Source organism: Rhamphochromis longiceps, linkage group LG12, assembly GCF_057381845.1.
Source record: "Rhamphochromis longiceps isolate RC_006_pf linkage group LG12, R_longiceps_female_GT1.1, whole genome shotgun sequence".
Classification (NCBI taxonomy): domain Eukaryota; kingdom Metazoa; phylum Chordata; class Actinopteri; order Cichliformes; family Cichlidae; genus Rhamphochromis; species Rhamphochromis longiceps.
This window is the reverse complement of record NC_140568.1, coordinates 31,187,008-31,213,240: the sequence shown is the minus strand read 5'-3', so window position 1 is coordinate 31,213,240 and position 26,233 is coordinate 31,187,008. Positions and strand designations below refer to the sequence as shown.

Below are 26,233 nucleotides of genomic sequence, written 5' to 3'. Positions count from 1 at the left end.
GTGTGACACTTTCCAATTTTTACCCAATAGTTTGAGTTCACACCTCTTGGCTAAGCTATTGCTTTGTGTGTGTTTGCGTGACAGCGAGTGGGAGTTTGTGTGGATTAGTGAGGTGTAAGCGGGCGTTGTTTAAACTGTCCACCTGAGAGGAGACCATGTGTTGTGCGTGCACACATGTGCGTGTGTGTTGGGCCTGTGCTGGCCTGCTTGGCTGTGAGTCAATCAAAGCGACTGGATCTCAGCGAGCCGGTGGGCTCATCTGTTCCAGTGTAGCTGTAAATTACTCACAGTGCCAAACAGGCTGTGGAAGTGGGGCGTAAAGTAATCAGAGACAGATTTGGTCCCTTTTCAATCAATGTAAACACTCGACACATGCATGCACACATGTGCGTTTACATACACAACATGAAAAAGAAAGAACAGACTCTAAATCTAAAGAAACGCAGGGGCTGTGGATGTTTTGTGTGGGTGTGCGCAAGTTTCAATAACCTGATTATGGTTCAAATTTTCACTGTTTTTTAAAGATTCAAATTTTTAAAAAGAAGTTTATATGAACCATATAAAGATCTGGAATAATCTTTTTAACTTTGACAATTGTAATTTTATATTCTGTTTATTAATGCTCATCAGCATTACTAAGGCCTTTTGCAGGCAGCCTTTGCAGTCCTTTCGACGTTAGCTATGTTAGCGGCCGACATCATCCCCGACATTTATGCTTGTGTGTCATGGATTACGCGTTAATTACCGTGCGGTTGTGTTCCACTGTTTTACATGTGGTGCCAGCCGATAGAAATTAATAAAATGCTGGGCCTTTTTTCCCCTCATCTCCCAGATGTTTGATGCCGCCCTTTTTTCAGGGGCAAACATGCTCTTCTCTCAAGTTTTATCTCTTCATTGTACATTCCCTGCCCTGCAACAGACTGGCCATCTGTCCAGGGTGTACCCTGCCTCTCGCCCTATGGTAGCTGGGATAGGCTCCAACCACCCCCACAACCCTAATAAGGATAGGACCATGTGTCAGACACCCCTGGTTTATGGGGTGGGGTAAGTTAGATGGTGGTGATGATTAGAAAAATGATCCATCATCATCATCATCATCATCATCATCATCATCATCATCATCACTGCAATATTTATCAGTAAAGCTGTAATATCAAAACTTGCACGCTGTCTGAACTCTGAACATTGATTGGAAATGTTTTTGGACCAGTACCTCAACAGGTAATTTGAAGAGCATACACAAGTGTTTATACTAAGACATTTCTTTAAATAAACCAAAGTCCAAAGTAAACATGTTTTTCACCAAAGTTTGGTTCTGCTTTTCTTAGAAATACCCCCTGTCCAGATCCTAAGAATAGTATCACAGTTCAGAATTTTCCACACCTGCAATTACAAGAAGCAGTCCAGTAATTATTTGAGCTTACACATCTAATATCACTCATTTTGGTAGGACAAGATTCAGATGCCCTGTACATTTGAATTGCAGCAAACTGCAAACAGCTCTCTGTCAATGCCCTTTTTTTTCACTGGGACATCGTTGGTGAGCTGACTCAACGTGGGTTTTCCTGTAAAATTTCAAATTTAAGACTTGAGATTATCGGCGGATAATTCAATAATGCTGGATGTCAACATTAAAAAATGACTGCTGGAGACATGAAATGCACTCATAAAGCATCAGGTGGATATACTCACTTTGGAGGTGTTTGTCGCTTGGTGCTGCTTCAGAAAGAAAAACAAAAAACTCCTGCTTGAATAAGGTTTCATCTTTTGCCTTCGATTAAAGCGACGACCTCCCGAGCTTGCTGACACGCACACGGAGCAGCCTGTGTGGCTGCAGCACTTTTAGTTTCTGTCCTATTGAGCCCACTTCAGATAACTGTGACGCTCATTCTTATTGTAAGACTAATGATGGGGGTTTTTTGTGTGTGTGTTTACATCATCTCATCAGTGATGCTGCTGTGACTCACCTCGCTTGAATACCGGGGTGGAAGGTGACCTCAGCTTTTTTAAAATATTATATCATGTTGGATGAGGTAACCTGCACTTGTATATCAAGCTGTGCAGAAGGTTAGAACAGTTGGCCATGCATCTTATATGAACATGTTTTGCATACACACAAATGTAGGTGTGTACTGTACACACACACACACATGCATACGCAAACTAACATCCCCCTTGCACCGCAGGAATTAAAGGAAAGGGAAGGGGTAGATTTTTCCACTGACCTCAGTCCCAGCCAATCAAACAGCAGGCAGTCTCAGGTCTGTTCCAATCCAAACCAATCAGAGATGATGATGATGAGCTCACACTTCTTTCATATCCGGGCCCTGATTCGCTGCCGTCGTACGACCGTGTGAGGGAGGCAGCCTGTGCGCTTCACATGGGAGCTTGTGTCACACATACAGAAGCAGCCAGGCAGTCCTGTTTGGGAGCTGCTGAGAGAAAAATTTTGCTGTCCTGGTGCTTTGGCATCTACTAAGCATCCGCACCATCATCAATTATTCACAGACTCAGCAGTGCATCCCTGTGCCTGACTCTGTGTGTTCACATGCCAATCTGTGTCACCGTGTGTGGTCACAATATGCTCGCATCGGATCTTTGGGGAGACACGTTTCTTCCGCTTCTCTGTCAGAATCTGTTTTTCTTCGGCTTGGTTCTTTGGTTATTTGCAGGGCAAGAACGCAATGCTTCACTTACGGACTCTGCACAGCTGATTTACTTGGAATCGAGCTCTGCGGGCTCCTCAGGTTGAGGTCTTTTAACTGGCGGGAACTGCCTTTGTTTTACTAGCTGTCTAGTGTTTTCATTGACTGAGCAGTATACCGGACTATAAACCTGCACCTTTTCTGCTTCTGGATCGGTTTGCTTGATTTGTCAAAATGCCTGAAGCAAATTATTTGCTCTCTGTGTCCTGGGGATACATACAGGTAAGATCCCTTCTTATATTAGTGTAGTTTTTTTATATATTCATATGCTTCACACCTAGTTTGACGTGATTGCTTAAATTAATTTTCATCGAGAGGACGTGGTTTTTTTGTAACTTTCATCCCTCAGACCAGTTGAGATATACGAAGCACGTCATATATCTCCTCAAACTGTTGCTGCATTGGTGTGAGATTTCTGGGTCCGTTTTCCATTTTGATGCATTTGATGTGAAGAGCCAATGTTGTACTCGCATGGTGCTGCCTGGGTGTAATTCACAGAAAAAAATGATAATTTAGGTGACTTTGGATTCAAGAGCAAAGATGTTTTCGCAAAATCTCTGGATCGTTATTTCCATTCTGGTTGTTTCAAAGGTTAAACGGCACAAGTGGCCTCTTAGGTCAAAGAAAACAGCAACTCTTAGGTCTCTCCTTTTTAGGTCCATAATCTTTTAATTTTACTTTATACAGATATCTGGAAATCTTGTAGGTTGCATTTTTATTTATATGTTGCTATTTTTATATGTTTGTAATTATTGTATTTGTCGCTTTTCTGCAACAATGGCTGCAAGTGGCTCGCAGCCTCTGGTGTCATCATTATAAAAAAGCCTGTGGGTGTTCTTAAATCGGACTGAGCTCTAAAGAGACTCCTGTGGTGTTATGGCTTGCTTAAAGTGATCAGTATGGCTTTACATAAATCATTGATATACACTGTGCATTTTACAATTTCATAATTAAATTCATTCATAATTAAATAATGCATTGAGGGGTTTTTTAAATATCTGTTTTGTAACTTTGTGGTTTGGAACATCAGTGATTTAAAGCGTTTGCCTCCACATCAATCAATTTGGTTTTCAAAACCAAAGCTGCAGCTAAATTTGGGCCTGCCACTTCAATTAGGCACCGGAGAGCTAAGAGCAAATGAGGAATAAATAAATGCTGTCAGTTTTTTCAGGGCAGCAGCCCTCTAAATCTGTGTGTGTGTGTGTGTGTGTGTGTGTGTGTGTGTGTGTGTGTGTGTGTGTGTGTGTGTGTGTGTGTGTGTGTGTGTGTGTTAAAGTGAGAGAAGGTGAAATTTCTGGGAATAACTACTGTATTGTTCCTTGAAATTTTAAAAATCTGTCTGCAAAAGACTGTTGCTATTAGGAATGTGTATGCCATCAAATCATCTGTTTTCTTTACATGCATAGATTTTTTTTTTTCACGTTCTGGAACTTGAACTATGTTTTCAGTTTCTGTTCTTTACTTGAAAATGACATTATTAAGTGCCTCTGAACACCTCTGACCTGAAAAACCAAGTAATTGTGATTATGCCTTTTTCCGAGACACTGAACCCATTATTCATATACGTGTGTGCTCCGCTTTCAGTTCAAGAGGATGTTGAATAGAGAGCTCACGCACCTCTCGGAGATGAGCCGCTCTGGGAACCAAGTCTCTGAGTTCATCTCCAACACCTTCCTGGGTGAGTGATGACACGGGTAGATAGACTCGCCCTCCTTCCTGCATCGTGACAATCTTTGTATTCACTTTTCTGTTCTTTTTTTTCTGCACTGTGTCTCTCCAGACAAGCAGCATGAAGTCGAGATGCCATCCCCTCAAACGCAAAAGGAGAAGGAGAAGAAGAACAAGCCCATGTCTCAGATCAGTGGGGTGAAAAAGCTGCAGCACTCATCCAGCCTCACAAACTCGAACATCCCTCGATTTGGGGTCAAGACCGAGACCGAAGATGAACTTGCTAAGGTGTGTTTGTGTGCATAGTTTACATAAATATAGTGCACAGTGTGTGCAATTTGATGTATATAGTTGAGGGAATTTATTTCTGATCTTATCTCATTGTTTTTTGGGGTTTTGATTTTTTTCAGGAGTTGGAGCATGTGAATAAATGGGGCCTTAATGTTTTTAAAATCTCCGAATTTTCTGGGAATCGACCACTGACAGTCATGATGTACACAATATTCCAGGTAAAGACTTCCTTCTTCTGTTTTTCTGGCTCTTTTGCTGCTTGATGAATCCCCAAATTGTCCAAATCGTCTTAATTGTAATACCCCCCCCTTTATTTCTTATTTGCAGGAGAGAGACTTGTTAAAAACTTTTAAAATTCCACTTGACACCTTTATAACCTACCTGATGACCTTAGAAGACCATTACCATGCCGATGTGGCCTATCATAACAACATCCATGCTGCTGACGTCACCCAGTCAACTCACGTGCTGCTATCCACCCCTGCCCTTGAGGTGAGGTGCAAGTGCACGCACACACACAAAGACATGGAGCACTCTTGTACACATGCATTGACATGCATATACTCACAAACACGTAGGCCATGCTTCCACAATCAGCTTCAATCAAACTCCTTCTCCACGTCCAATCAATGGCTCTAAACTTGAAAGGGTATTTTTATCCAGCGAGCTGACTCTCGCATCAGTGCCCTCCGCTCTCCCTTCAACACTTGCTTCTTCTTCTTTCCAGGCTGTGTTCACAGACCTTGAGATCCTCGCTGCCATCTTTGCCAGTGCAATTCATGACGTGGACCATCCCGGAGTCTCGAACCAGTTCCTCATTAACACCAGTAAGCCTGAATATGAGTGTTAGCAACTGTGTCATTACCAAGTATTCACAAACGCACACACTCTGGCACAAAGGTGAGAACATGCACATTGATGCCTCTGCTTCGTTAGCAAGCATACATATGCACACACTCTGCATTATAAATATAATTTCTCTCATAAATCGCATTTCATAATTAATCCAAACTCTGAATTGATTCTTGCATCAACTCCAAAATGTGCAGGTTGGGCTTAAACACTTAGTGCCTGCACACATGCACGTGTTTACCAGCATGTTTTTTGCAGGCACGTGTGATGGCTTTGACATGTGATTCCAAAGCAGAGGAGTTCAAAGAGACGATCAATAATTGCCCTAATCCCTGTACTCAACATCATTCAGGATTCTTAGGAAAACGTCCTTCTGAGGACAAATGTAGCCACACTATATGTGCTGACCTCAATATTTTCTTGTTTACATCAAGCGGTAGCTAATCAACGCTGAGAGTCTTATTTCTTTTTATAGGCCATTGCATTTTGGTTGCTAAATTCCAGTAATCTCCATTGTTGAGTGAAGGGTAGACATCACAAAGACAGATTTATCAAAACCTAAAGAAATAAAAGCCAGATAATCTGTGTGACTCACTAACACCAAGAGTAGTGATAGAAGCATCTCAACTGAGCTTATAACCATGCCAGACTTGCATGCCTGCTTCATGTTGTTGTGTTTGTTAATGTATCCCTGAGCTAGACACTAAACCCCTGTTATCTCACTTTAACTGACTCACTTGCTTATGGTTAGCAGTATCACAAATATCACCTTAATTTGGCGGTTTAGAGGAAAACTCAAACAAAAGCAGTTTATATCCACTGGGCACAAATGCATAAGAGTATTACTAACACCAGCCTCAGAACAGAAGGCACACTATGCAGTCGCATACACGTAGCACACACATAAAATGTGTAGTGCTTACCATAAGCCCCAAATGGGGAATCCCTGCAGTAAAGGCAGTGTGAGTCATCCTTGTTAAGTGCCACCAGAATGATCTGCTGTCAGCCAGAGAGCAACGGAGCAGGATCCCCTTTCTCTGTTCTGCTGCTCGGTTTCACTGTGGCCAAGACTAATGCATCTTAATGGAAAATCTAAATACAGCTAGAGGTCCTTCAAATGACCGCGAGTGGGAAATCTCTCAGCGGTAAACATGATGGGGCTTTCTTCTGCTGCTCATTCACCAAGGAATCCATAGCAGCACACATAAAATTCAGCAAGACACCATTAGAGAAATTTGTTGCACTAATAGGCGATTGTTGCACATTTATTGTCTTATGGATCTAATTAAACTGAAATGCACAGTTTAGAATTGCTGTTCCCATCTATGGTAATTTGTATTTGGCAGTATGGTTTTGGCACATGCACATGTGTGGAAAGCACAAGGCACTGAGAGCAGCAGCAACACCTCCAGAACAGAACAAGAGCAGGCATGCATGACTGCAGACACTGATTTAACAGGACAAAGCATGAAAAGGAAGAGATGGGGTGGGTTACAAAGTGGCGTGCAGCGTGTATCAACTTAAGCTTAGCCTAAAAGCAACTTGAAAAGAATTTCCAGTTGGATGTACAGAAGTGTACCAGCGGACTTATCAGCTTCCTGCTAAGTTTCTGCAAACTAAACTAACCAACCGTTTCCCCCCTGCAGATTCAGAGTTGGCACTGATGTACAATGACTCTTCCGTCTTAGAGAACCATCATCTAGCAGTCGGTTTCAAGCTCCTGCAAGAGGAGAACTGTGACATCTTCCAAAACTTGACCAAAAAACAAAGACAATCACTGCGAAAGATGGTCATTGACATCGTAAGTGAAAAGAGTTTCATCTTTTGTAATAAAGGCTGAGTAGAAAGCCTTGTGTAGTATATTACGTACAAATTAAGCGACAGTGTTCTTTGCTGAGTACTAGTAACAGTTTGTTGTTGGTCTTTATAAGGTGCTAGCTACAGACATGTCCAAGCACATGAATCTGCTGGCTGATCTGAAAACAATGGTGGAAACTAAGAAAGTGACCAGCTCTGGTGTCTTACTGCTGGATAACTATTCTGACAGGATACAGGTAAAACTGGCTGTCTAATATCCACGTCTCTGTTGTAGTATTTCCTGCTGCTGTCTATATTGTCTTTTGGGACATTGGCGCTGTGTTTTAGATTGTGTTACCGGTCACATTCAGGTTCTCCAGAACATGGTGCACTGTGCAGATTTGAGCAACCCCACCAAGCCTCTGCAGCTGTACCGGCAGTGGACGGATCGCATCATGGAAGAGTTTTTCAGCCAAGGTGACCGAGAACGGGAGAGGGGCATGGAGATCAGCCCCATGTGTGACAAACACAATGCCTCAGTAGAAAAGAGCCAGGTAACACACACACAGGCAGATAAGTGTACTGTACTTGTGTGCTGTGTAGACACACACTGAGAGTCCTGTTTTTCCTGCGTGTCCTCTGTAGGTTGGATTCATAGACTATATCGTCCACCCTTTGTGGGAGACGTGGGCTGACCTGGTCCATCCGGATGCCCAGGACATCCTGGACACATTAGAAGACAACAGAGAGTGGTACCAAAGCACCATCCCCCAAAGTCCCTCCCCTGCGTTGGACGAGCCTGAGGACAGCACTCGACCTCCGGGAGGGGACAAGTTCCAATTCGAGCTCACCCTGGAGGAGGACGGGGAGTCGGACACTGAGAAAGACAGCGGCAGCCAGCCAGAGGAGGAGGAGGAGGAAGAGGAGGAGGAGGAAAACAGCTGTACTGATTCTAAAACACTCTGTACGCAGGACTCTGAATCAACAGAGATACCTTTGGACGAACAGGTGGGGGAGGACGATGACGATGATGATGAGGTAGTAGAAGAGGGAGAAACACCCTGCTCACAATCATGTGTTGTCGAGGAAGAGGTAGCAGAAGAGGAGGAGGAAGAGGAGGAAGAAGAGAAAGCGAAATCCCCTGACACATAGCAGTTTATGGACAGCATCTGATTAACTCTTCTTCTTAGTAATGACAGATGATTATTTATAGAATATTTTTTGGGTTTTGTTGAATCTGTGTGTGGTTTTTATACATCCATGTTTCTGGTTCCAAAGCGTGCGCTGCTCCCCACCTTGGCCACTCCTCCCTGCCCGCTTTGTTCAGACACGCCCACTGGTACTACTTCAAGTTTTTTTGCACTCAGGAAAACTCCTTTCCATTCCCATTTGTACTGAAGTGGTGTGTCTTTATTTCACCTTTACAGCCCCCTCCCTTTTACAGGCTTAAGTTTGTGGACCAGCAGTTCAGTCTCCTCCGTGCTGTTCTTACTGTACGTAACATCACGTTTTCCTCCTTTTCTGCTTCGTCTCAGCCTCGCCCGAAGGTTTGCCAGTGTTTCCGTGTTTTATTAAGTGCCCATACTCTACAGAGACAGTTGTTGGCGTGTTCAAGGAGAACCTCCCTCTCGGTTAGGTCATATCCCCCCCCTCCCGCTACAAATTAGGAGGCACGTTATGCTGTCATCCGGTCGAGAAAACCTGACGGGGCGCCGCAGAGATGAAAGCTGCAGCACACCGGGGAACTTTTTGAGACACATTTCTGCTGTGGAAGTCTTCCTTGAAAACCTGACTGACACCAAGCTCAAATCGAAACGGCTGTGTCGCTGTCCTAGACCTCTTTAATTTTTTTTGTATCGTACTGTATGTAAGATTCAGATATTTTCTAGAATTTACTTTTGCAATCTTAGGCTCTGTTTTGTTAGAAATAAAGAAAACGAGGGCACTTTTGGAAACTAATGGGGGAGAAACGTGTCGTAGATATTCAGTGTTTTTTTGTTTTGTTTTTTTTCTTGAAGGGGATATCTTTACAGCTGGGTTACATTGAGTGTTCTGAGCTGTTTGCACTTGCTCCAATAGCATTTATACTACTATTTCCATGCCACTGTACTCATATTTGGTTTGTCCTGTCAGTTTGAATTTTGGAATTCATTCATAATAACTATTGTTTTTGGTGAGCGTCTTCACCGAGAAGGAAGCGTGAAAGCCGAGGTTTTCACACTTCAGTTACATTGTTACAAGCCTTTAAATTTAATTGTCGTTGCCTGCAGTTCTTTTGAACACATCCTAAGACAATGCAATGCTTTGTAGTTGATACAAAAAGCACCTTTTTTAGAAGCTTGTTTAGTGCTCCAAGTATACAGAAATAGAAATGGTATTATAGGGTGATTTTATACAAATGCTACGAAAGCTTTTTATCGTCCTTCTTTTCATTTTCTTGCCCTTATTTGACACGCACATCAAGAACTGCTGCTTTTTTCCAGTCACTGTGTTTTCTTTTACCTGTTGTAAATGTGCTTTTCATCACGAACACATTTTTGTTTTTATAGGGTTTTTTTGCCTACACGACGTTAACTCCAGTTACTGTCTTTGTTTTCGACAAGACAATCAGCTCCATCGTGCAGTCGTCAGATATCCTCTACAGATATCCAGATACTCTTGCACAGATACATATATTCGTTTATGATTACATTTATTGTTTTATTTAAACTCGCCAAAACGCGTGCGCACATAGGCTTGAACGTTGTCGCCCTACATCACAGCCAAAACTCTTCACTTTTTTCTATCATATTTTACGCCTCAATTTATTATTTATTGCTTGATTCTTTTTTTTCCCCCCTCTTTGTGTGTGTGTGTGTGTGTGTGTGTGTGTGTGTGTGTGTGTGTGTGTGTGTGTTTTTTTGCATTATGAAGATGGTACAGTAAATATTTTACTGTAGCATAGACCACATCGCAGGCTTGCAGGTTACAATATCCAAATATACTTTTTAACCCCAGTGTACATACAATATTTAAAAGAAAATCCACCTCTTTAAAGAAAAAAAAAACCACTTGAAGTACTGCACACCGCTTTTTAAAGAGTGCTCGTTTTGATTATGTGTCATTTTAAAACTTTTTATTTAATCTTTCATTTTGTGCCAATACTTTTCTTTCTTTTTTCCCCCCATCCTCACCCAGAGCCCTTACCTGTAATAAAAAATTTTCTGGTTTTATCGCTGTTTACAAACATATATTTATTGTGCTGTACATAATATATAATTATTAATGTTATTACTATCATAATGCAGTTTGCTGTAAATGGTTGATTCTTATCATCCCTTTTGGTGATGGCGTGGCTGTATTATGTACCTCTTGTTGAGAGAATGTTTATTTACACATGAATTTCAGTGTAAAAAAAAAAAGAAAAACAACAAAAAAGAAAAAAACAAAACAAAAACGATCCATCGACATGTTGCTTAGCTGAGAAGTAGCTCAGTGAAGAGAGAGGGAAAGCCAAATTGTTTTTTTTAAGAAAAAAAAGAAACTGTTCCTTGGCCCATGGGCTGTGCCTTAAATTCAACACGTCATTTACTTTTAGCCTTTTTATTTTTTGAATTCTCTAGTTCTCTTTTTGCTGCAGTGGTGAATCTTTTTGGCTTGGGTCGGCCCGATCTCCTGCTGAGAAAAGTTGCCTTTTCCACAATCACAGCCAAACACGGTTTGCTCTGTCTCGCAGCTACGGCGCTGCTTTGAAAATACGCCGTCGGTGCAGACGTGTGCGGAGACTCGGTTCGACCGCAAGCCTGAGATTTACCACATGAGTGATGTGTGGCCTATAGCCAGCCGGATGTCCCCAGAGTCGAGTTTGCTGTAGACCTGGTCTGAACAGCTCACACTTCCTTTACGCTCTGCCTCTACACTCACAGATGTGATTCAGCCTGTCAGGAGACGTGATGCGGGAGTCGCTTTTTTGGCTGCCGCATCACCTGCTTCTGCGTGGCTGTCTCGCAGCTACAGAAACACTGAATGGGGCGCAACAGTAGTGTATAGCTGTTGCTTGACTACGGCCCTACAAAGCACAGAGGCTTCGAGACACATCTGCATGTTCAGCCACTGCTGCATTAATTATGGCTGAAACACTGGCGGTGTGTTGCTTATCTATGCTCTGCCCGCACGACCACTCACATTACTTGCAATATCCAAAACCACTGACATCTCTCTGCCTGCACAGGAGAAGGGTTTATTATATTTGTGTAGTGAAGGGAGGGGTGGGGGTATGGGGTGGGATTCAAGGGGTTTGGGCGACTGCATCATTGTCCTGAAACATGGACTCTTATTTTGACACACATACTGTAGATTCTAAACAGCCCTGGACCAATGGAAATAGTGGGTTCTTTTCTCATTATGTGTTCTATTTTTTTATGGTATGAAAGGAGAATACAAACTGTAACTTTAAGACAAAAAAAAGAAGAAAAAAAAGGTCTTTGGGACAATTATATTTTGGGTTATGTCTTTAGAATGCCAACTTGTCTGGACGTTTCACAGGACAATTAAAATTTTATTTTAATGGATTCCTTGTTAATTGCAGTCTATTGGATAGCACTGTAGATCATACAACTTTATGTAAAAAACAAATAAAAAGAATGAAAAAAGTTTTTATATGCAATGGATTAAATAAAAGCATGGGTTGATTCTGCCTAATCACTTCTTGCTTGGATTGTTTTTTAAGGTATTGGAGAATTGAGTCACAGTTTCCTCATAAAACAATCTCTTCATACCTACTTCAAAAGAATCAGGGTTCAGCAAGACCACTTGTTGAACTCTGAAGGTGTCTCATAAGGTGATTGAGGCATAAGTTTTGACACTTCAGCAGTGAAAAAATAGAAACTTTCTGCTGATATGAATATAAGCGGTGCCTTGAAATTGTGGCTTGCCCTTTGGTGTGCAAAATACTAAGGCAAACCACTGCTGTAGAGCACGTGTCTCTCAGCAATTATGAATGCACAAATTGCTTTGAAATGCTCAAGAGGAAGAGCCAAGACAAAGCAGCTGTACATCTGAGTGACATGATGTCTTTGAGGCAAAGACGTGGGTATTAGGGTAATTCGTGATTCTTAATTGGCCATAGGTGTGAAAGATCCCGTGCATCTATGCGTTAGCCCCGATAGACTGGCGGCCTGTCCAGGATGCGCACCAGAGTTTGCCCTGTGACAACAAGGATAGGCTTTGTGAGCAATTTAGGACAAACAACATTAGCATCTCATCAATGCAAATATCTAATAAGCCAATCACGTGGCAGCAATTTGGTGCATTTGGGTAGATACGTAGGTAGACATGGTCAAGATGACCTACTGAAGTTCAGTTGGAGCATTAGAGTGGGGAAGAATGGTGATTTAAGCAACTTTTAACATGGCAGTATTTCAGAGGCTGCTGATCTACTATGATTTTTCCTCACAACCGTCTCTGGGGTTTACAGAGAACAGTCTGAAAAAGAAAAAATATCCAGTGAGCAGCAGTTCTCAGGGTGAAAATAACTCGTTGATGCCAGAGGTCAGAGTAGAATGGCCAGAATGCTTCGAGCTGATCAGAAGGCAACATTAAATAAATGAAAGACTAAACCAAAGTATGCACAAGAGAACAGGGAAAACACAACATGTTGAACACTAAAGCAGTTGGAACTGTCAACTAAGAACTGTCAAAAGTGTTAGACAGTGTGGTCTACAATTCACGCAGGCTCAGCAGATTAGGACAGCAGGAGACGAGTCTTAATTTCTCAATTTCTGCTGCAACGTTTGGATTGTAGAGTGAGCGATCGAACCTCCAACCAACCACCAAGCTACAGTCACCCCAAAGTACACCACAGCCTACCTAGCAAACTGTTTATGTAGCAAAGCTCAAATCATCTCAAACTGTTGTCTTAAAAATGACAACTGTACTCAAGTGGCTTCGACAGTCACTGGATCTAAATCCATCAGAGCGCCTTTGGGATGTGGTAGAAGGGGAGATTTGCATCATGGATGTGCAGTAACTGTCCGATGCGATCATGTCAATATGGACCAAAATCTCTAAAGAATGTTTTCAGCACTTTGTCATGAAGAATGAAGCAAAGCTTGACCCAATACTAACAAAGTGTACCTAATGAAATGTCTGGTGACTGTATACTTAAAGTAGCTTCACAATTGTGTTTTTATTGCACCTCCAATGGAGTTACAGTTAACAGTGTGTACCTATGACAATGCCTATCAGGTAAAACTATAGTAAAAAAGTAAATAAAACGATAAATGCAACATTTTCTACTCAAAATAAGTGCGATAAAAGTACAACGTTCAAATGTACAATATAGTCATAGTGGGTTCGACTCACCATAAATTCGTCACTTCCGCTCTGGTGCTAATCCAGCATCGTGTCACTAGGTGGCGCACTTTGCCTTAAAATGGGACCAGAGCAGTTTCACTGAAACATCAGGTGCGGGTTGGAGAGCAATCTTCACGCTTCACGAGTGAACAAAGAGTCACGAAGGACACAAACGCCCGCAGATAGAATTGGATTTATTTCCTATAATCTCAAAAACATACTTCTTAGTCTGCTTGCACTCCAACAAATAAATATATTCAGTTATATGTAAAGACATAATATTTTAAAATGGCATTTTTACTCGAGTGACTGTTGGGCTGAGGCTAACCATCCCTCTATGAAATGAATGCGATCATTACAGTAATTTATTTCATGGCTACTGGCATCAAATCATAATGTCACACACATACACAGATGTGTACACGCAGGCGCTTTAAACTAGTTCATGTGTATTCCTATTCTTGGCATTAGTAAAACAGTATGGCATATGTCATGGACTAAGTTTTCTCCCTGACTATCTGTCACAACAACACTGCATTTTGACATGATAATACAAGTTCGGTCAACAACCAACAGTTAGCAGGAACAGCATATAGTATGTGAATACATTTGTACAAAAGGTATACACAAACAGTACACTATATTACGTAATTTGTCTCTTCAATATGGCAGGTACACGCACACATACACACTTACAGTCGCACATTCAGTTACTGAATGAAGCACATCCTCGGGTTTTACGAGTTATTCTGACCTACTGTCACTCACATACGGCAGCTGGGGTCATTGTACTCGAGGACGGGAGAAACTATGTACAGGGTATAATTCATAAAATATTGCACTTATTGGCCCATTGCATCTCACGGCGAACGCCATGACAATGCTCCTAAATCTGTAACACAGCGTGATATATACAATATCTTATCATATAAATCTACACAGGTATATCAGGACTGACTTCATGCAATTGTTTAGAGCTTTTATTCAACTATGTGACAAACAACCGACGATGTGAAAAGAACTGTAATGTTTTGGCACAATTTATTTTCTTCTAAGACTAGCAGAACTGAAACTTTTCTGGCTTTTCAAACAACCTACAACGTTTCTATTACATGGAATTACATTAAGACACTAGAGTACGGTATATGCCCGCTATGAGAAGTTTCCCTTTTTACATTGTTGTCAATTTTTTCAGAGGGTGGGGGTAGGATGGAGGACTTCATTTTATCATACAAACATGGAATTTAAGCATGCTGAGTCAAAACTTAAACATATTTTAATATATGGCTGTTTATTCCATGACAGAGCTGATCATTTGTTGTGTATCGCACACAGTGAGCTGTGCTTTGACAGTAAGAAATTTTTCCTTTAATGGAATGCTAAATCACTGTTTTCATATGGAGCAGGGGATGGTTAGGTTTGGGTAAGGCCTATCTTAAAATAAAACAGCACACATTATTGAGTTTTTGGCAGCATGCTCATTGGATCGAACTATAAAAGAGTGTCTTGGAGGCTAAGCACATGGAAATGGTTGCTTAAGATATACTTATTAGATATACTTAGAGGAATCACATCTACAGACAGCGGAGGGTGGAACAGTACTCACGTCAACGTTACACACACTCCAACAGTAAAACAGGACAGAGGGACTTACAGAGGCCGTATTGAAGATGCTAAAAGGCCACTTTTTTCCAAGGTAGATGATTTTAAGATGGCGAAGTTGCAGTCGGACATAATACTCGCATTCACGCAAACCCGCACTCACTTATTGTGCAGTCACACAACAGCCACACACACACACGCGTTACACAAAAGAAAGCCGCTACATCCTATAGTGCACTAAATCATAGATTTGGCAGCTTCAGGAACCTATAAAAGGAAAAAACATACTGTACAAAAACATAAAAAATAAAAAGCTTATTAAAGCACTCACTGACTATCCTTCAAGGTATTATCATCATTATTATAGCTTTTAAAGGTCTTAAGGATTAAGTGTACAGTGTGAACTATTTGCAGCCTATGAAACATACTTGGTTTGTAACCACACTAACTAGCCAAAGAATGAGAATATGGTGTCTGTGTATTCAAGTTATACTGTAATGTTATGCATCTTACAACAGCCACGTTTGTTTTCCTGGTTATTTGCTATTGATATAAGGTGATAAAGTTAAGAGATAATAGGACAGATTTTTGTAATTCTACTACTAAACGGGGTTTGAAGTGTAGTCCAGGGGAAAGCAGCACTATAGCAGGAGTGATAACGCTCAGGGAGAACAATTTTTTACCACCTTACAGGACCTGTGCTGCTCTCCTGCTCCTTGACATGGCTCACTAACAATTGCAGCCGGGCTGCTGGAGGGGTGGAGCGCTGTCTGTGAGTTTGGCAGTGGGCGCTCCCGTAGTGACAGCTGGATCAGCGTCCAAACTCTCAGACATCTTGTCGCAAATTAGGTCGACGAGACGCTCAAAGGTCTGCTTCACGTTGATGTTGTCCTTGGCGCTTGTCTCAAAAAACTCGAAACCTTGGGATCAGAACGTAGAAATGACCGATTAATGATCACAAGATAAATGTGGGGTGTTTTTGTTTGTTTAGAACAACCTTGACTGTCTGTACAAAACAAATAAATGTCAAAGGTCTTTCTGCAAAAACCAGACTGTGATGCAACCCAGTTTTAAAAACACCAAGTGCTGAATGTTGCTCTGAGACCCACCCAACTGCTCCGCCAGCAGTCTGCCATTATCCACCGAGACCACTCTCTCTTCTTCCATATCACACTTATTCCCAGCCAGCACCACCTGCGCGTTATCCCACGAGTAGGTTTTTATCTGGGTTGACCTGCACGTAATCAGAAAGAAAACACAACAAAAATACATCACATTCACATTAGTGCTGTTTGCCGGGTTTCTCAGAAAGTGCTAGAAACAGATTCTGTGCCACTTTTTTATTGGACCGGAAGAAAGGGCAAGATGTAAATCTGTCCACCATTTGGGTCGGTCATGAACAGTGATTGCATCTCCTTTTGTTTGGCATCGTGTCATATCTGAGTCACTGATGGCATTGCGGAAAAGTGGGTCAGTGGCAGCTCTGTTCTGAAAATTCGTAGTCACTGTTGCTGTAATGTAGGTGATTATTTGCTATTTTTTAGATATTTACAATTTATATTTAGATAGCTATAAAGCTTTTTGGCTTTAGTCACAAACACACACACACGGGAAACACTGGATTCCATTGTTAAAATAGTTTTGTGAACTGTGTCAAGTGTTAATATCATTACATGCTAATAACGACATCCACATGAACAAGGATTTCACAGCAAATCAGTGAGCTGCTTGAATGGCTCTTACCTCTGCAGGCTGCTTGCAATCTGGGAAGGAATTTAAGGAACAAATTCCTCCCGTGGTGTTGCAGTTTTGACAGAAAGTAGGGCAGTAAACACACCACAGGCTGAAAACAGGAGAGAAGGAGCCAGCCATAGAAAAAGGAAGAAACAACATCTCAGAGAGAGAGAGAGAGAGAGAGAGAGAGAAAGCAGCATGATGTCGGCACACCGCTGCTCTCTGTCCAGTTCTGTCTTGTTTTATTGCTTCAGATGTGGGTCAGTCTGAATCTACGTGCAGGTATTATTCACTGACCAAGAAAAAAATAGCACTGGTGTTTGTATCGCATTTAACGAAGCAACACAAGTAATTAAGAGGTGTTAAATTAAACAGGTAAGTGCCTTTTTTCCTATTGCTGTCCAATATTTATTTTATTGGAATCTTAAGCAGTTGATGTCAATCTCACAGCGCTTCCCTCATTTTCCTATGACATAGGCAGGAAATGAGCGCGTCACAGGCTTTAGTCAGCCACTGTCAGGGAAGCAGCCGTTGCCTTGGCAACCTCTATTTTTTTTCCTCCAACCTTGTCACAAGGAACAAGGTAGAGAGAGAGAAATCAGAGCTGAGGCCTGTGGTAAAGGCAAAAAAAAAAAAAAAAAAAAAAAAGAAGGATTCTGGTTATGTGGCAGGTAAAAAAAGAGCCTCTTCTTTTGTGTACAGCTGATGGATTTGTGCACCGTCTGGTGAACAAGTTCACAGGTGACTCTCCTGGATGGTTGCTGCGAGTGACACACTTGGCTCACTTAATTGAGATACCCATCACAGACTGTGCTCAGACTGCAGCGCTCTATTAAAGTGTCAAGCAGGCCTTAAAAGAATAATAGGTGTGTCTGGCTCTGAGCTGTCTTTACAAGAAAGCCTTTCTGGCTTACAGTAACAGAAAAAGCACTTGAATACCAATCAGGCAGATGATATGAAGCAGTTCCTGCTGATGTACAGAACCCCAGCAGATTTTTTTTTTAAACATTTCATTTCCAGTTAAACAACAAATATGCGTTTTGTTAGATTAAACACTTTAACAGCTGAGTGACTGGAGCGGAGAAGACAGCGGTCTTACAGTAATGGTATTTATCATACAAGTCACACAAAGAATTTCTCATGCACCCCACTTTTATGAGGACCCCACATAAAAGTGGGGTGCATGAGAATTTTGTATAGCCTAGCTTAATATGATTTTAACCTTTGTACTGTATTTGCTTTAATTCCAACAACATGATCCAACTGAGAGACCGGAGATGAAGACTTTCTCCAGGACCTCGGAAATTAAAGAGACTTTAGAAATAAAGTATGAAGTTGGATCAACTGCAAAAGTGCCGCAATATGTATAACTCAGTGCAGCTGCTACAACATTTACATCATAAGGATGAGCCTCTGATGATTCACAAATCTTTCCTCTCAAAAATGCATGTTTGAGCTCCTGTAATCTCTTTTGCCTGGCAGTGGGTGAGGCTGGGAAAGTGCAAGAAACAGTGTAAATAAACTACAAGATGTTTCCCATCCCAACACCTTTGTACAGTCAAGAGGAAGGATCAGCAAAATATAAACCAAAAGACATGTCGGGGGAGGGGTGTGTGTGTGTGTGGATCTGATGTTTTAATGAATCTTTGATGCTGTTGTGCTGTAATGGTTACACTGAGGAGAACTTCTTGTTGCTAGAGTGAAAATTCTAACACAAAACCCACTTCCTGATTCGATGAAGCCTTCTAAGTCCCGTTTTAGACTTGGGTGCATCATCATGAATCACAGATATTTAGTATTTAGTATTTATTTATTTATTGTCATTGTCAAGAACAATGAAATTGCGTTTGGGGCTTCCATACAACCCAAAAAAAAAAGAAGAAAATAATAAATACCCCTTAAAACCCAAGTGTACATATTGTGGTATTTGGACTTGGCTCAGACTTACTGTTACACCCCGCAGACACTTCAGTGACTCATGAATGGACCGCAGCCATGACCTTGACAAGTTCCCTTCCTTGATTCTTAAATCTGACAACAGCGCTGCAAACACTACATAACAAGCCTGTCAAATGTGAGACAGTGCTGTGGCCACTGCGAGGACTTTGGAAAGTTAAAACAGCTCAGACTCACAAGGAACTCAAACTATCTCCGCTAACAAGTTAGGTTAAGTTTATATCCATGACTATGTCACAGTCTTATCTGCTATTAAACAGTTGTGGTGTTGAATAATTGCAAGGAAAGTGTTGTCCCACAATATGAATAAACAAAGTAAAGGTGAGACTTGACCTATGCCAGTGTCCTAAAAGAAAGACCACCAGAATTTAATCAGTCCATGCAAACAGTTCCTGCACACTCAAAGAAAGCTGCATAGCAAATGCATTGATATTCACAGGAGAGGAATAGAAGAAGTATCGATCATGTACAACATTAAGTCCAGTTTAGTTTATAGCACACTTAAAAGCAGCTGCTGACCAAAGTGTTGTACAGTTAAAAGAAACAAATGACATAAAACACTGAACAAAAAGACAAGAAATTAAAAAGGAAAACATTTAGTGAGAAAACATGAGAAAAGCAACACAAATAAAAATACTCAGAACTCAGTCTGATTTAAAAGCCCAAGAATAAAAACGGATTTTCAAATGCAGCATTTATCTATTTATCAGAAGTAAGAGATAACTGCCAGGTTCCTTGCAAAGGGCTTTTTAAAAAACTTTTTTAAAAAAGGTCAAAGTGGTGGAGGTGAGGGTTTATAAAAAACACAATAAAATCTGTTTTTGTTTTTTCAATTAAGAAGATTTAGTGCATCCATGTGTTAACATTCTCCAGACAGCCCAGTACGCCTTTCAGAGGAATCATAGATTTATGTTCCAGTGGCAGATAAAACTGTGCAACATTAATATGAACCATACTGAGACCAGTATAAAAGTTGAAAAAAAGGCTGAGGGCCCCACATAAAAGTGGGGTGCATGAGAATTTTGTATAGCCCGGCTGAATATGATTTTAACCTTTGTACTGTATTTGCTTTAATTCCAACAACATGATCCAACTGAGAGACCGGAGATGAAGACTTTCTCCAGGACCTCGGAAATTAAAGAGAGTTTAGAAATGAAGTTTGAAGTTGGATAATTTTTAGGAACAGGCTCCACCACAGCATGTTTAAAATCAGACTAAAGACTGCCATTACTCACATCAGCCTCAACAGATATGAACTGCATGCATTATGAAAACAAACAGGCCTGATATGCTGATGTGATGCAAATGATATCCAGAATAAAAAGGGCCTAGAGATGACACCTGTCACACAAAACTGACGAATATGGGCAGCCATAACTCACCAGTCCTGCACAGCACCAAAGGACTCCTCATTGGTGATGTCGTACATGAGGATGAAGCCCATGGCCCCGCGGTAGTAGGCAGTGGTGATGGTCCTGTAGCGCTCTTGGCCCGCTGTGTCCTGTGCACAGAAAACAAGATTTATCACTGCTGTGAGCAGCTAACTGCACTTTACACTGTCAGGTTCAGCCACATGCAACATATGAATAAGCCGATTGCGCAAACATGATTCAAACTGAGACATTTGCTTGGTTTAAATCAACTCAAGTTTGGAATGTTATGTACACATGTTCACAGCTTCATTTACTGTGCCCATGATGCAGAAACAATCATTATACTAATTGCCTCACTGGTGATGCATTGATGAAGTGCCAAAAAAGAGCAATTCAGTTTTGGCTGATGTGATTGATTCTTTTCTCTCCTCAGTAATAATTGATAATCGCTCAGTAGTGTTGAATACTCAGTGGTGCAGGATTAAAAGCTCAGCCTCGTGACATATATTTCTTAGAAAAAGGGGGTTAAATATAGAAGTACAATGATCTGAACCTCGAGAAACCTGCTCGCTGTTTGTGAGTCTGGACCAAATGCTCAGAAGCAAAGCGAGTGATTACACAGCATTTGAGGAGCAGCACACTGCACACAGATCGCCCTGGCAAAAGCAAGCACTCGCCACAGGCTTTGCTGAGATGTCAGTACAGACAGATGAAGTTTTTTGTTCATGGGAAACAAAGAAAAATAGATCCAGGCAGCTATATCACGATAAATGTTCCTGTGATTGCTTAAATATGTGCAGACCTGCAATTTTACACACAGTTACATAACCAGAAATCCCAGTAAGATACTGTATGTTTACTGAGCTGTTGTTACACCCACAACAAGTGTGCTCACAGCCGTCTGTGAAACATGACAGAGGACTTCTGGCTGATCTACTTGGCTCTTGTTAAACAGAAGCCCAGAAGGCAGCAGTGGACTGTATTTGCCACAGTACTTTTGCTTTCTGTCATACTGCACATAACCGCAATAGTGTGCCTGTTATAGCCAGAGGACAGCTCTGACCTTCACTCCACAAAGACAGAGCTCACAGCCTGCCGAGCTTCCACGCACAGCACGGCTCGGACCTTTTGTCAGTTGACAATGCTGCAAAAACGAATGCATGCAAACATGTGCATTTTAATGTCAGCAGCTAGTCTGTGTGGTTCTGCATAAACAGCTTTTTTTGTGGACTGACCAACATAAAAAGGGGAAGATATGTTTCAGAAACTTGTTCACTCTCACTGTGCATATATGAAGTTATCCTCCAATCGTATGAATGCTAGTGTAACCACAGTCTTGTTCCTTTCTTTCAGTTTGAAGTGTTTTAGAAGCCTTTTGATTCTTGGCCGAGTGCTTGACAATGACCTTTGCATTTCAAGGATGTTTTAGTGAGTTGCTTAAAAAGATGGAGCGAGAGGGAAAAAATCTGCTTGAGTACAGAGAATTTGAGCTCCTTGAAAAGCTTCGCTTGTAGTCTGCAATTCACCAGAAATCAATCCAACAAGCTGACTGCTTCAAGTGGAGAGGGAGCCCGACTCTCTTCTTCATTGAGTGAAGTGAGTTTCTGTTTTTCCACTATGATGACGCTGCCAGCACTCTTGGTTTCATTCAGCTCAGCCTAATGCGACAGTAGGGACAGCTCTGTGATGCAACATGCGGTTTTATCCCTCAGCAGATTAAGGATGTGCATACCGCAGTGACATTAGCCAACACCCATCACCTTAGATGGGCACTTAGTGTGTGCCACAGCTCTTTCTTAGCCCAATTAAAAGCAATAGGCTGATTACATGAACACGAGGCCAGTGATTTTCTCTCTGACTATGCTTTTCTGTGCTTATGATGGAAACACATTAACTCCATTAGCCAATTATTTGACTGTTCAAAGTCTGTTTCCACATCCTGACGAAGCGCCTTTGCTTTGTCTCGCTATGTGATTTGCAGACGCCGAATGTCTGGGGGATCGCTAATTGCTGAGAAAGTCAGCTATGATGACAAACAAGAGAGCAGAACCTCTGAAGGAAAGCTGACACTTGTGGCAATACAGAAAGAAAACAGAAAGTAAGTGAGTAGAAAGGAAGTCAAAGAAAAAGAAAGAGAGCAAGAAGCTTTCTGCTTCTCCCCACTATCTCAGAGGTGTAGTGAGACAATCTGGTTTCACAGCTCAGATGAACTCCTAATTAAACAAACTCAGACATTCTTCAGTTTCCCACACGTTCTAGAGAAGGTGTTGCTTCTGTTTCCTCTCCCACTGGGCGGCAAACTAACACTTACTAGTATCTTGTCAATGATGTTGAAGCTTCCATCTGTCTCAGTGCTTACACTAGAGTGTCAAACACATTATAGCCTTTCCTGAAGCTTTATGGAGTTAATTAAGCGACCAGCTTAATGCACCACACGTTTTCTAAGAGCGTCTTCACACCTAAATTCTCCATGTTCTCCAATAGTCTAGAGCACAGCACCTTCTTCCTGTATTTACTTTTGCTGCGTCGCACGCGGTCACATCTGGCCAATAAACAGATTGACCATTCTCACGTGGTTTGCAGTGATGCATTTTGGTTCACTTGGATTTTTCTCTGTGTGAAAAGACATCAATCACGGGGAAAATTTTACAAACTTATCAACTGCTTTGGAAGAATGTAAACAAATTAGAGAGAAATGTGAGAAATCCATAGGAATGATGAAGAAATCACTAGAGATATGTTTTGATGTCAATTGAGATAATAGATAAAATTCAAATCCAAATACAGAGCTAAAGTGGTTATGTTCTATCCAATATCTAAATTAATACCTTTGTGTGCAGTTGTGGGTTTTTTTTTTTTACTTTGCCAAATATAAAGCAATCGAATCCTTGAAACACAAGAAGATATGGACAGAGGTCAGGACAAAGTGATAGATTGACAGCCTTTTACAAACAGGGGTAATTCAGCAGGAACACAAAGGTGGAGGGAAACGAGAGATTGTTGTATAGTTTTCATTTTGTATTTCCTTATGCTTATGAGTTTTTCCTCCTTCTGATGCTCAGGATTGGTTCTTTATTGTTTTGTTATTTGTGTCTTTAGTTGTAGTTTAGGCATAGTTGACTTTAGGTTTATTAGTTCCCTTTAGTGTTCCCATTTTGTTCCTTCAGTCTCATCTTTGTGTTGGTCTTTTTGTTTTTATCAGTTCAGTTGTGGCTCTTCCTGTTTTATTTTGCTAAGTGTTGCTCTCTGTGTCTGTGTTCCTTGCAGTTTCCACTTCCTGTATTACCTTTTATATATTTTATCTCAGTCTCCCCTTTTCCTTTGTCGAGTACTCCTACTTAGCTGATGTTCCTAGTGATTACTAAGTTTTGGAACTCCTACTTTGCAATTCATTTGATAGATTCTGGACTTTGTTTATGCCCTGGACTATCACCATTAAAGCTTGCTTTGGTGTCATTTCAGGTCTCCTACGTCCTCAAACAGACTCAAATATAACACAAACTTTTGCCTGTGCTCAGACGGCATTACATAGGAATCCGGATTCTAAAAGAGCGTTCCTTCTCAACAAAATTTGTCAAGTTGTTTCTTCTGGCTAGGTCGTCAGTCAAATATTTTGTGGCTCAATGTCGCTAAATGTTTAATGCTCGCGTTTGAATATTTCATACCCAGATCTGCAGTTTGATCCTCTTGTCATTCTTGTACACAGTCTTCACTTTGAAGTCGATGCCCACGGTGCTGACGAAAGCTGAGGTGAAGGCATCGTCTGCATAGCGGAACAGGAAAGACGTTTTGCCCACGCTGCTGTTACCAATGATCAGCAGCTTAAACATATAGTCAAAATTTTCCCCTCCCTCTCCTTTTCCTTTCGCATCTTGAGTGGCAGCCATCTGCAAAAAAAAGAAAAAAAAAAGAGATTGGGGAGGGGAGGTTAATGCAAAGGGTTGGAAACATTTTTAGAAAAGTGCTTTTTAAGATGGTTCATGTCCATTGACCACAAAGTAAAAGAGAGTGCTGCAGACAGATGCAGAGTAAAAAGTGCAAGCTTGTTCTACAAGGCCAGATCAGAGGTGACAGAAGGCTGTGTAAGGCAAACCAGCATGAGCAGCACCACAAGCTGTTGTATCGATGACTGTTGGATAACCAGGACTTTTAAAAGCCTGATTTTTTCTTAAAATACTTTCTTTAACATATGAAGATGATTAATGTTATGGCAGAGAGAGCGAGGGCAATATTTCAGATTCAGATCTTTTAATGTTTAATTTTACACAACTCCTATTCATATTGTATTGAGCTATTTAAACCTTAAGACTCACTGATTTTTTCCTCTGTGAAGTTTTCTTCTAGAAATTGACTTCTGTTTGATAAAAACGTCAAATCTCATCCCATATTACCACACACTGGTGTTATACAAAGGACAGAGCACACATGGATCTTTCACCTTAGCAGAGCATCTACCCAAACCGTTTCAGTGCAAGCTGTCAGCAGCCAGCGACCTCCGAGGACGAGAGTACTACGAACAGGACGACACCAGCACAGTCATATCCGCCTCCAAGGTGAATGTTCCGACAAAGCCTCTGTGCCAAACCTGTGCAGTTAATAAATGATGCCGGACCTCCATCACACACAAGATCAGGACTTCGGTTCGCTTCCGCGTATGAAACAACACCACCGAGGAGTGTTTTTGCAAGGACACAGTGTTGAAAATATCGCTGCAACGATGTCATTTACACGCACCGCATAAAGCAAGAAGCTCTGCTATAAAATTACACCCCGCGGATGAGCGAGAAGCCGCATGCCAGCTAGTGTTTCGGCGACCAATTCTGGGCAGGTCATTTTTATCTATCAATGAAATTCTTCCACGCAATTACGACTACAAGCTACAGAAAAAAAGAGAAGAAGAAGAAGCGTTGAGGACATTTATGTGAACAAACCTGTTTTTGGAGGCCTCGGTTCTATCTGTATCTGGCCCTGTTTTTTGTTTTATTTTTTATTTTAGTAGAATGCGTTTTCTTTTAAATCTATATTAATATATGTATATATCTGAATCTAACGCGGGCGCTGGTTTTCTTCCCCCCTCTGCCTCTCGCTTTCTCTCTGTGGAGCTCCGACCAATTTCAGCACCTGGGAGCTGTCCCCCTCCGATCTGGCACGCGCCCGCCTCTCACCCCTCCCCTCCACCCCGCGAGCTGACGAAAAAGGCTGGCCCGCGTGAGCCGAGCACGAGCACACGAGGAGGGTGGAAAAGCGGGTTTCGTGCGTGTCTGTGACGTTGCCGTCACCCCGTAGACGGGGGTTGTAGTTTTTGCACCGGAGGAGAGCGGAGGAAAACTGCAGCATCAAAAGAAGAGATTTGACTACATTACTCAGCATGCAGCTCAGTCCAACTGTCAACAACTGAAATATTTAGAGAAAGAGAAAACCTTTGTAGTTCACCCTTTGACGGGCGTCAGAGTAACAGATAACAGTAGGCTATGTCGTGTACAGACCCCTGCCATGCAAAATCAAGAGTGCAGGGATAAAAACCTTTTATGGGTATCTGCTATAGTTTGCCTATATATTAAAAATGGCGAATCTTACCTTCCCATACAAGTCCATTCTATTATCAGTTTTTTTTTCTCCAAATATTTGTTTTACAGCTCTCTCTTGCATCCAATAAACTCCCAGCTCAGGAGCATAATTTCGTCTTTTTTTTTTTCAGGAAGCAAATATAATAGCCTCTCCTTTTGCGTCACTGTCGGTCGGTTTTTCTGCCGTCCCCCCGCCCATGAAGCAAAAAAGCCCCACTTCAGAGAACAAGCGGCTGTGCAAATAAGAGCCTACCCCTGAATGCTGATGAATATTGTTATTGTGAACCTTTCGGCTCAATGAGTCTGGGATGAGGCCGCGGCGGAAATGAACAACAACAACAAAAAATATCTTTGC

The 26,233-nt window shown here is 41.5% G+C and overlaps 2 protein-coding genes across 9 annotated transcripts in view; one reads left to right on the top strand and one right to left on the bottom strand.

Annotated features, from left to right (window-relative positions):
* pde4d (phosphodiesterase 4D, cAMP-specific) overlaps positions 1-11,987 on the top strand; it is a 211,950-nt gene extending 199,963 nt beyond the window's left edge. For all 7 annotated transcript variants that reach the window (XM_085425790.1, XM_085425792.1, XM_085425789.1 and 4 more), the window contains 9 exons: positions 4,290-4,383; positions 4,486-4,661; positions 4,784-4,882; positions 4,992-5,156; positions 5,392-5,491; positions 7,163-7,317; positions 7,448-7,570; positions 7,685-7,867; positions 7,959-11,987. In XM_085425790.1, the coding sequence (XP_085281916.1) occupies positions 4,290-4,383; positions 4,486-4,661; positions 4,784-4,882; positions 4,992-5,156; positions 5,392-5,491; positions 7,163-7,317; positions 7,448-7,570; positions 7,685-7,867; positions 7,959-8,465 (1,602 nt within the window). In that variant the 3' untranslated portion in view covers positions 8,466-11,987. The remainder of the gene's footprint in view (positions 1-4,289; positions 4,384-4,485; positions 4,662-4,783; positions 4,883-4,991; positions 5,157-5,391; positions 5,492-7,162; positions 7,318-7,447; positions 7,571-7,684; positions 7,868-7,958) is intronic.
* Positions 11,988-13,827: 1,840 nt separating this feature from the next.
* rab3c (RAB3C, member RAS oncogene family) lies at positions 13,828-26,025 on the bottom strand. Of its 2 annotated transcripts, none has more exons than XM_085425787.1 (5): positions 25,889-26,025; positions 23,977-24,198; positions 20,321-20,439; positions 16,358-16,482; positions 13,828-16,168 (listed from the first exon to the last, which is right to left on the bottom strand). In XM_085425787.1, the coding sequence occupies exons 1-5, from the start codon at positions 25,958-25,960 to the stop codon at positions 15,978-15,980; spliced, it is 729 nt and encodes a 242-aa protein (XP_085281913.1). In that variant the 5' UTR covers positions 25,961-26,025; the 3' UTR covers positions 13,828-15,977. The 2 variants fall into 2 exon arrangements, with proteins under 2 accessions (XP_085281913.1, XP_085281914.1); XM_085425788.1 differs by lacking the exon at positions 25,889-26,025 and adding an exon at positions 25,243-25,477.
* Between the last annotated feature and the right edge of the window lie 208 nt (positions 26,026-26,233).

Excerpts from the sequence above, each read along its gene's own strand:
- rab3c (XM_085425787.1), bottom strand. The coding sequence starts at position 25,960 with ATGCAAGAGAGAGCTGTAAAACAAATATTTGGAGAAAAAAAAACTGAT. Across the intron at positions 24,199-25,888 it reads GAATGGACTTGTATGGGAAG|ATGGCTGCCACTCAAGATGC; the intron begins GTAAGATTCGCC and ends TTTTTTTTGCAG. Across the intron at positions 16,483-20,320 it reads TTTGGTGCTGTGCAGGACTG|GTCAACCCAGATAAAAACCT; the intron begins GTGAGTTATGGC and ends GATTACGTGCAG.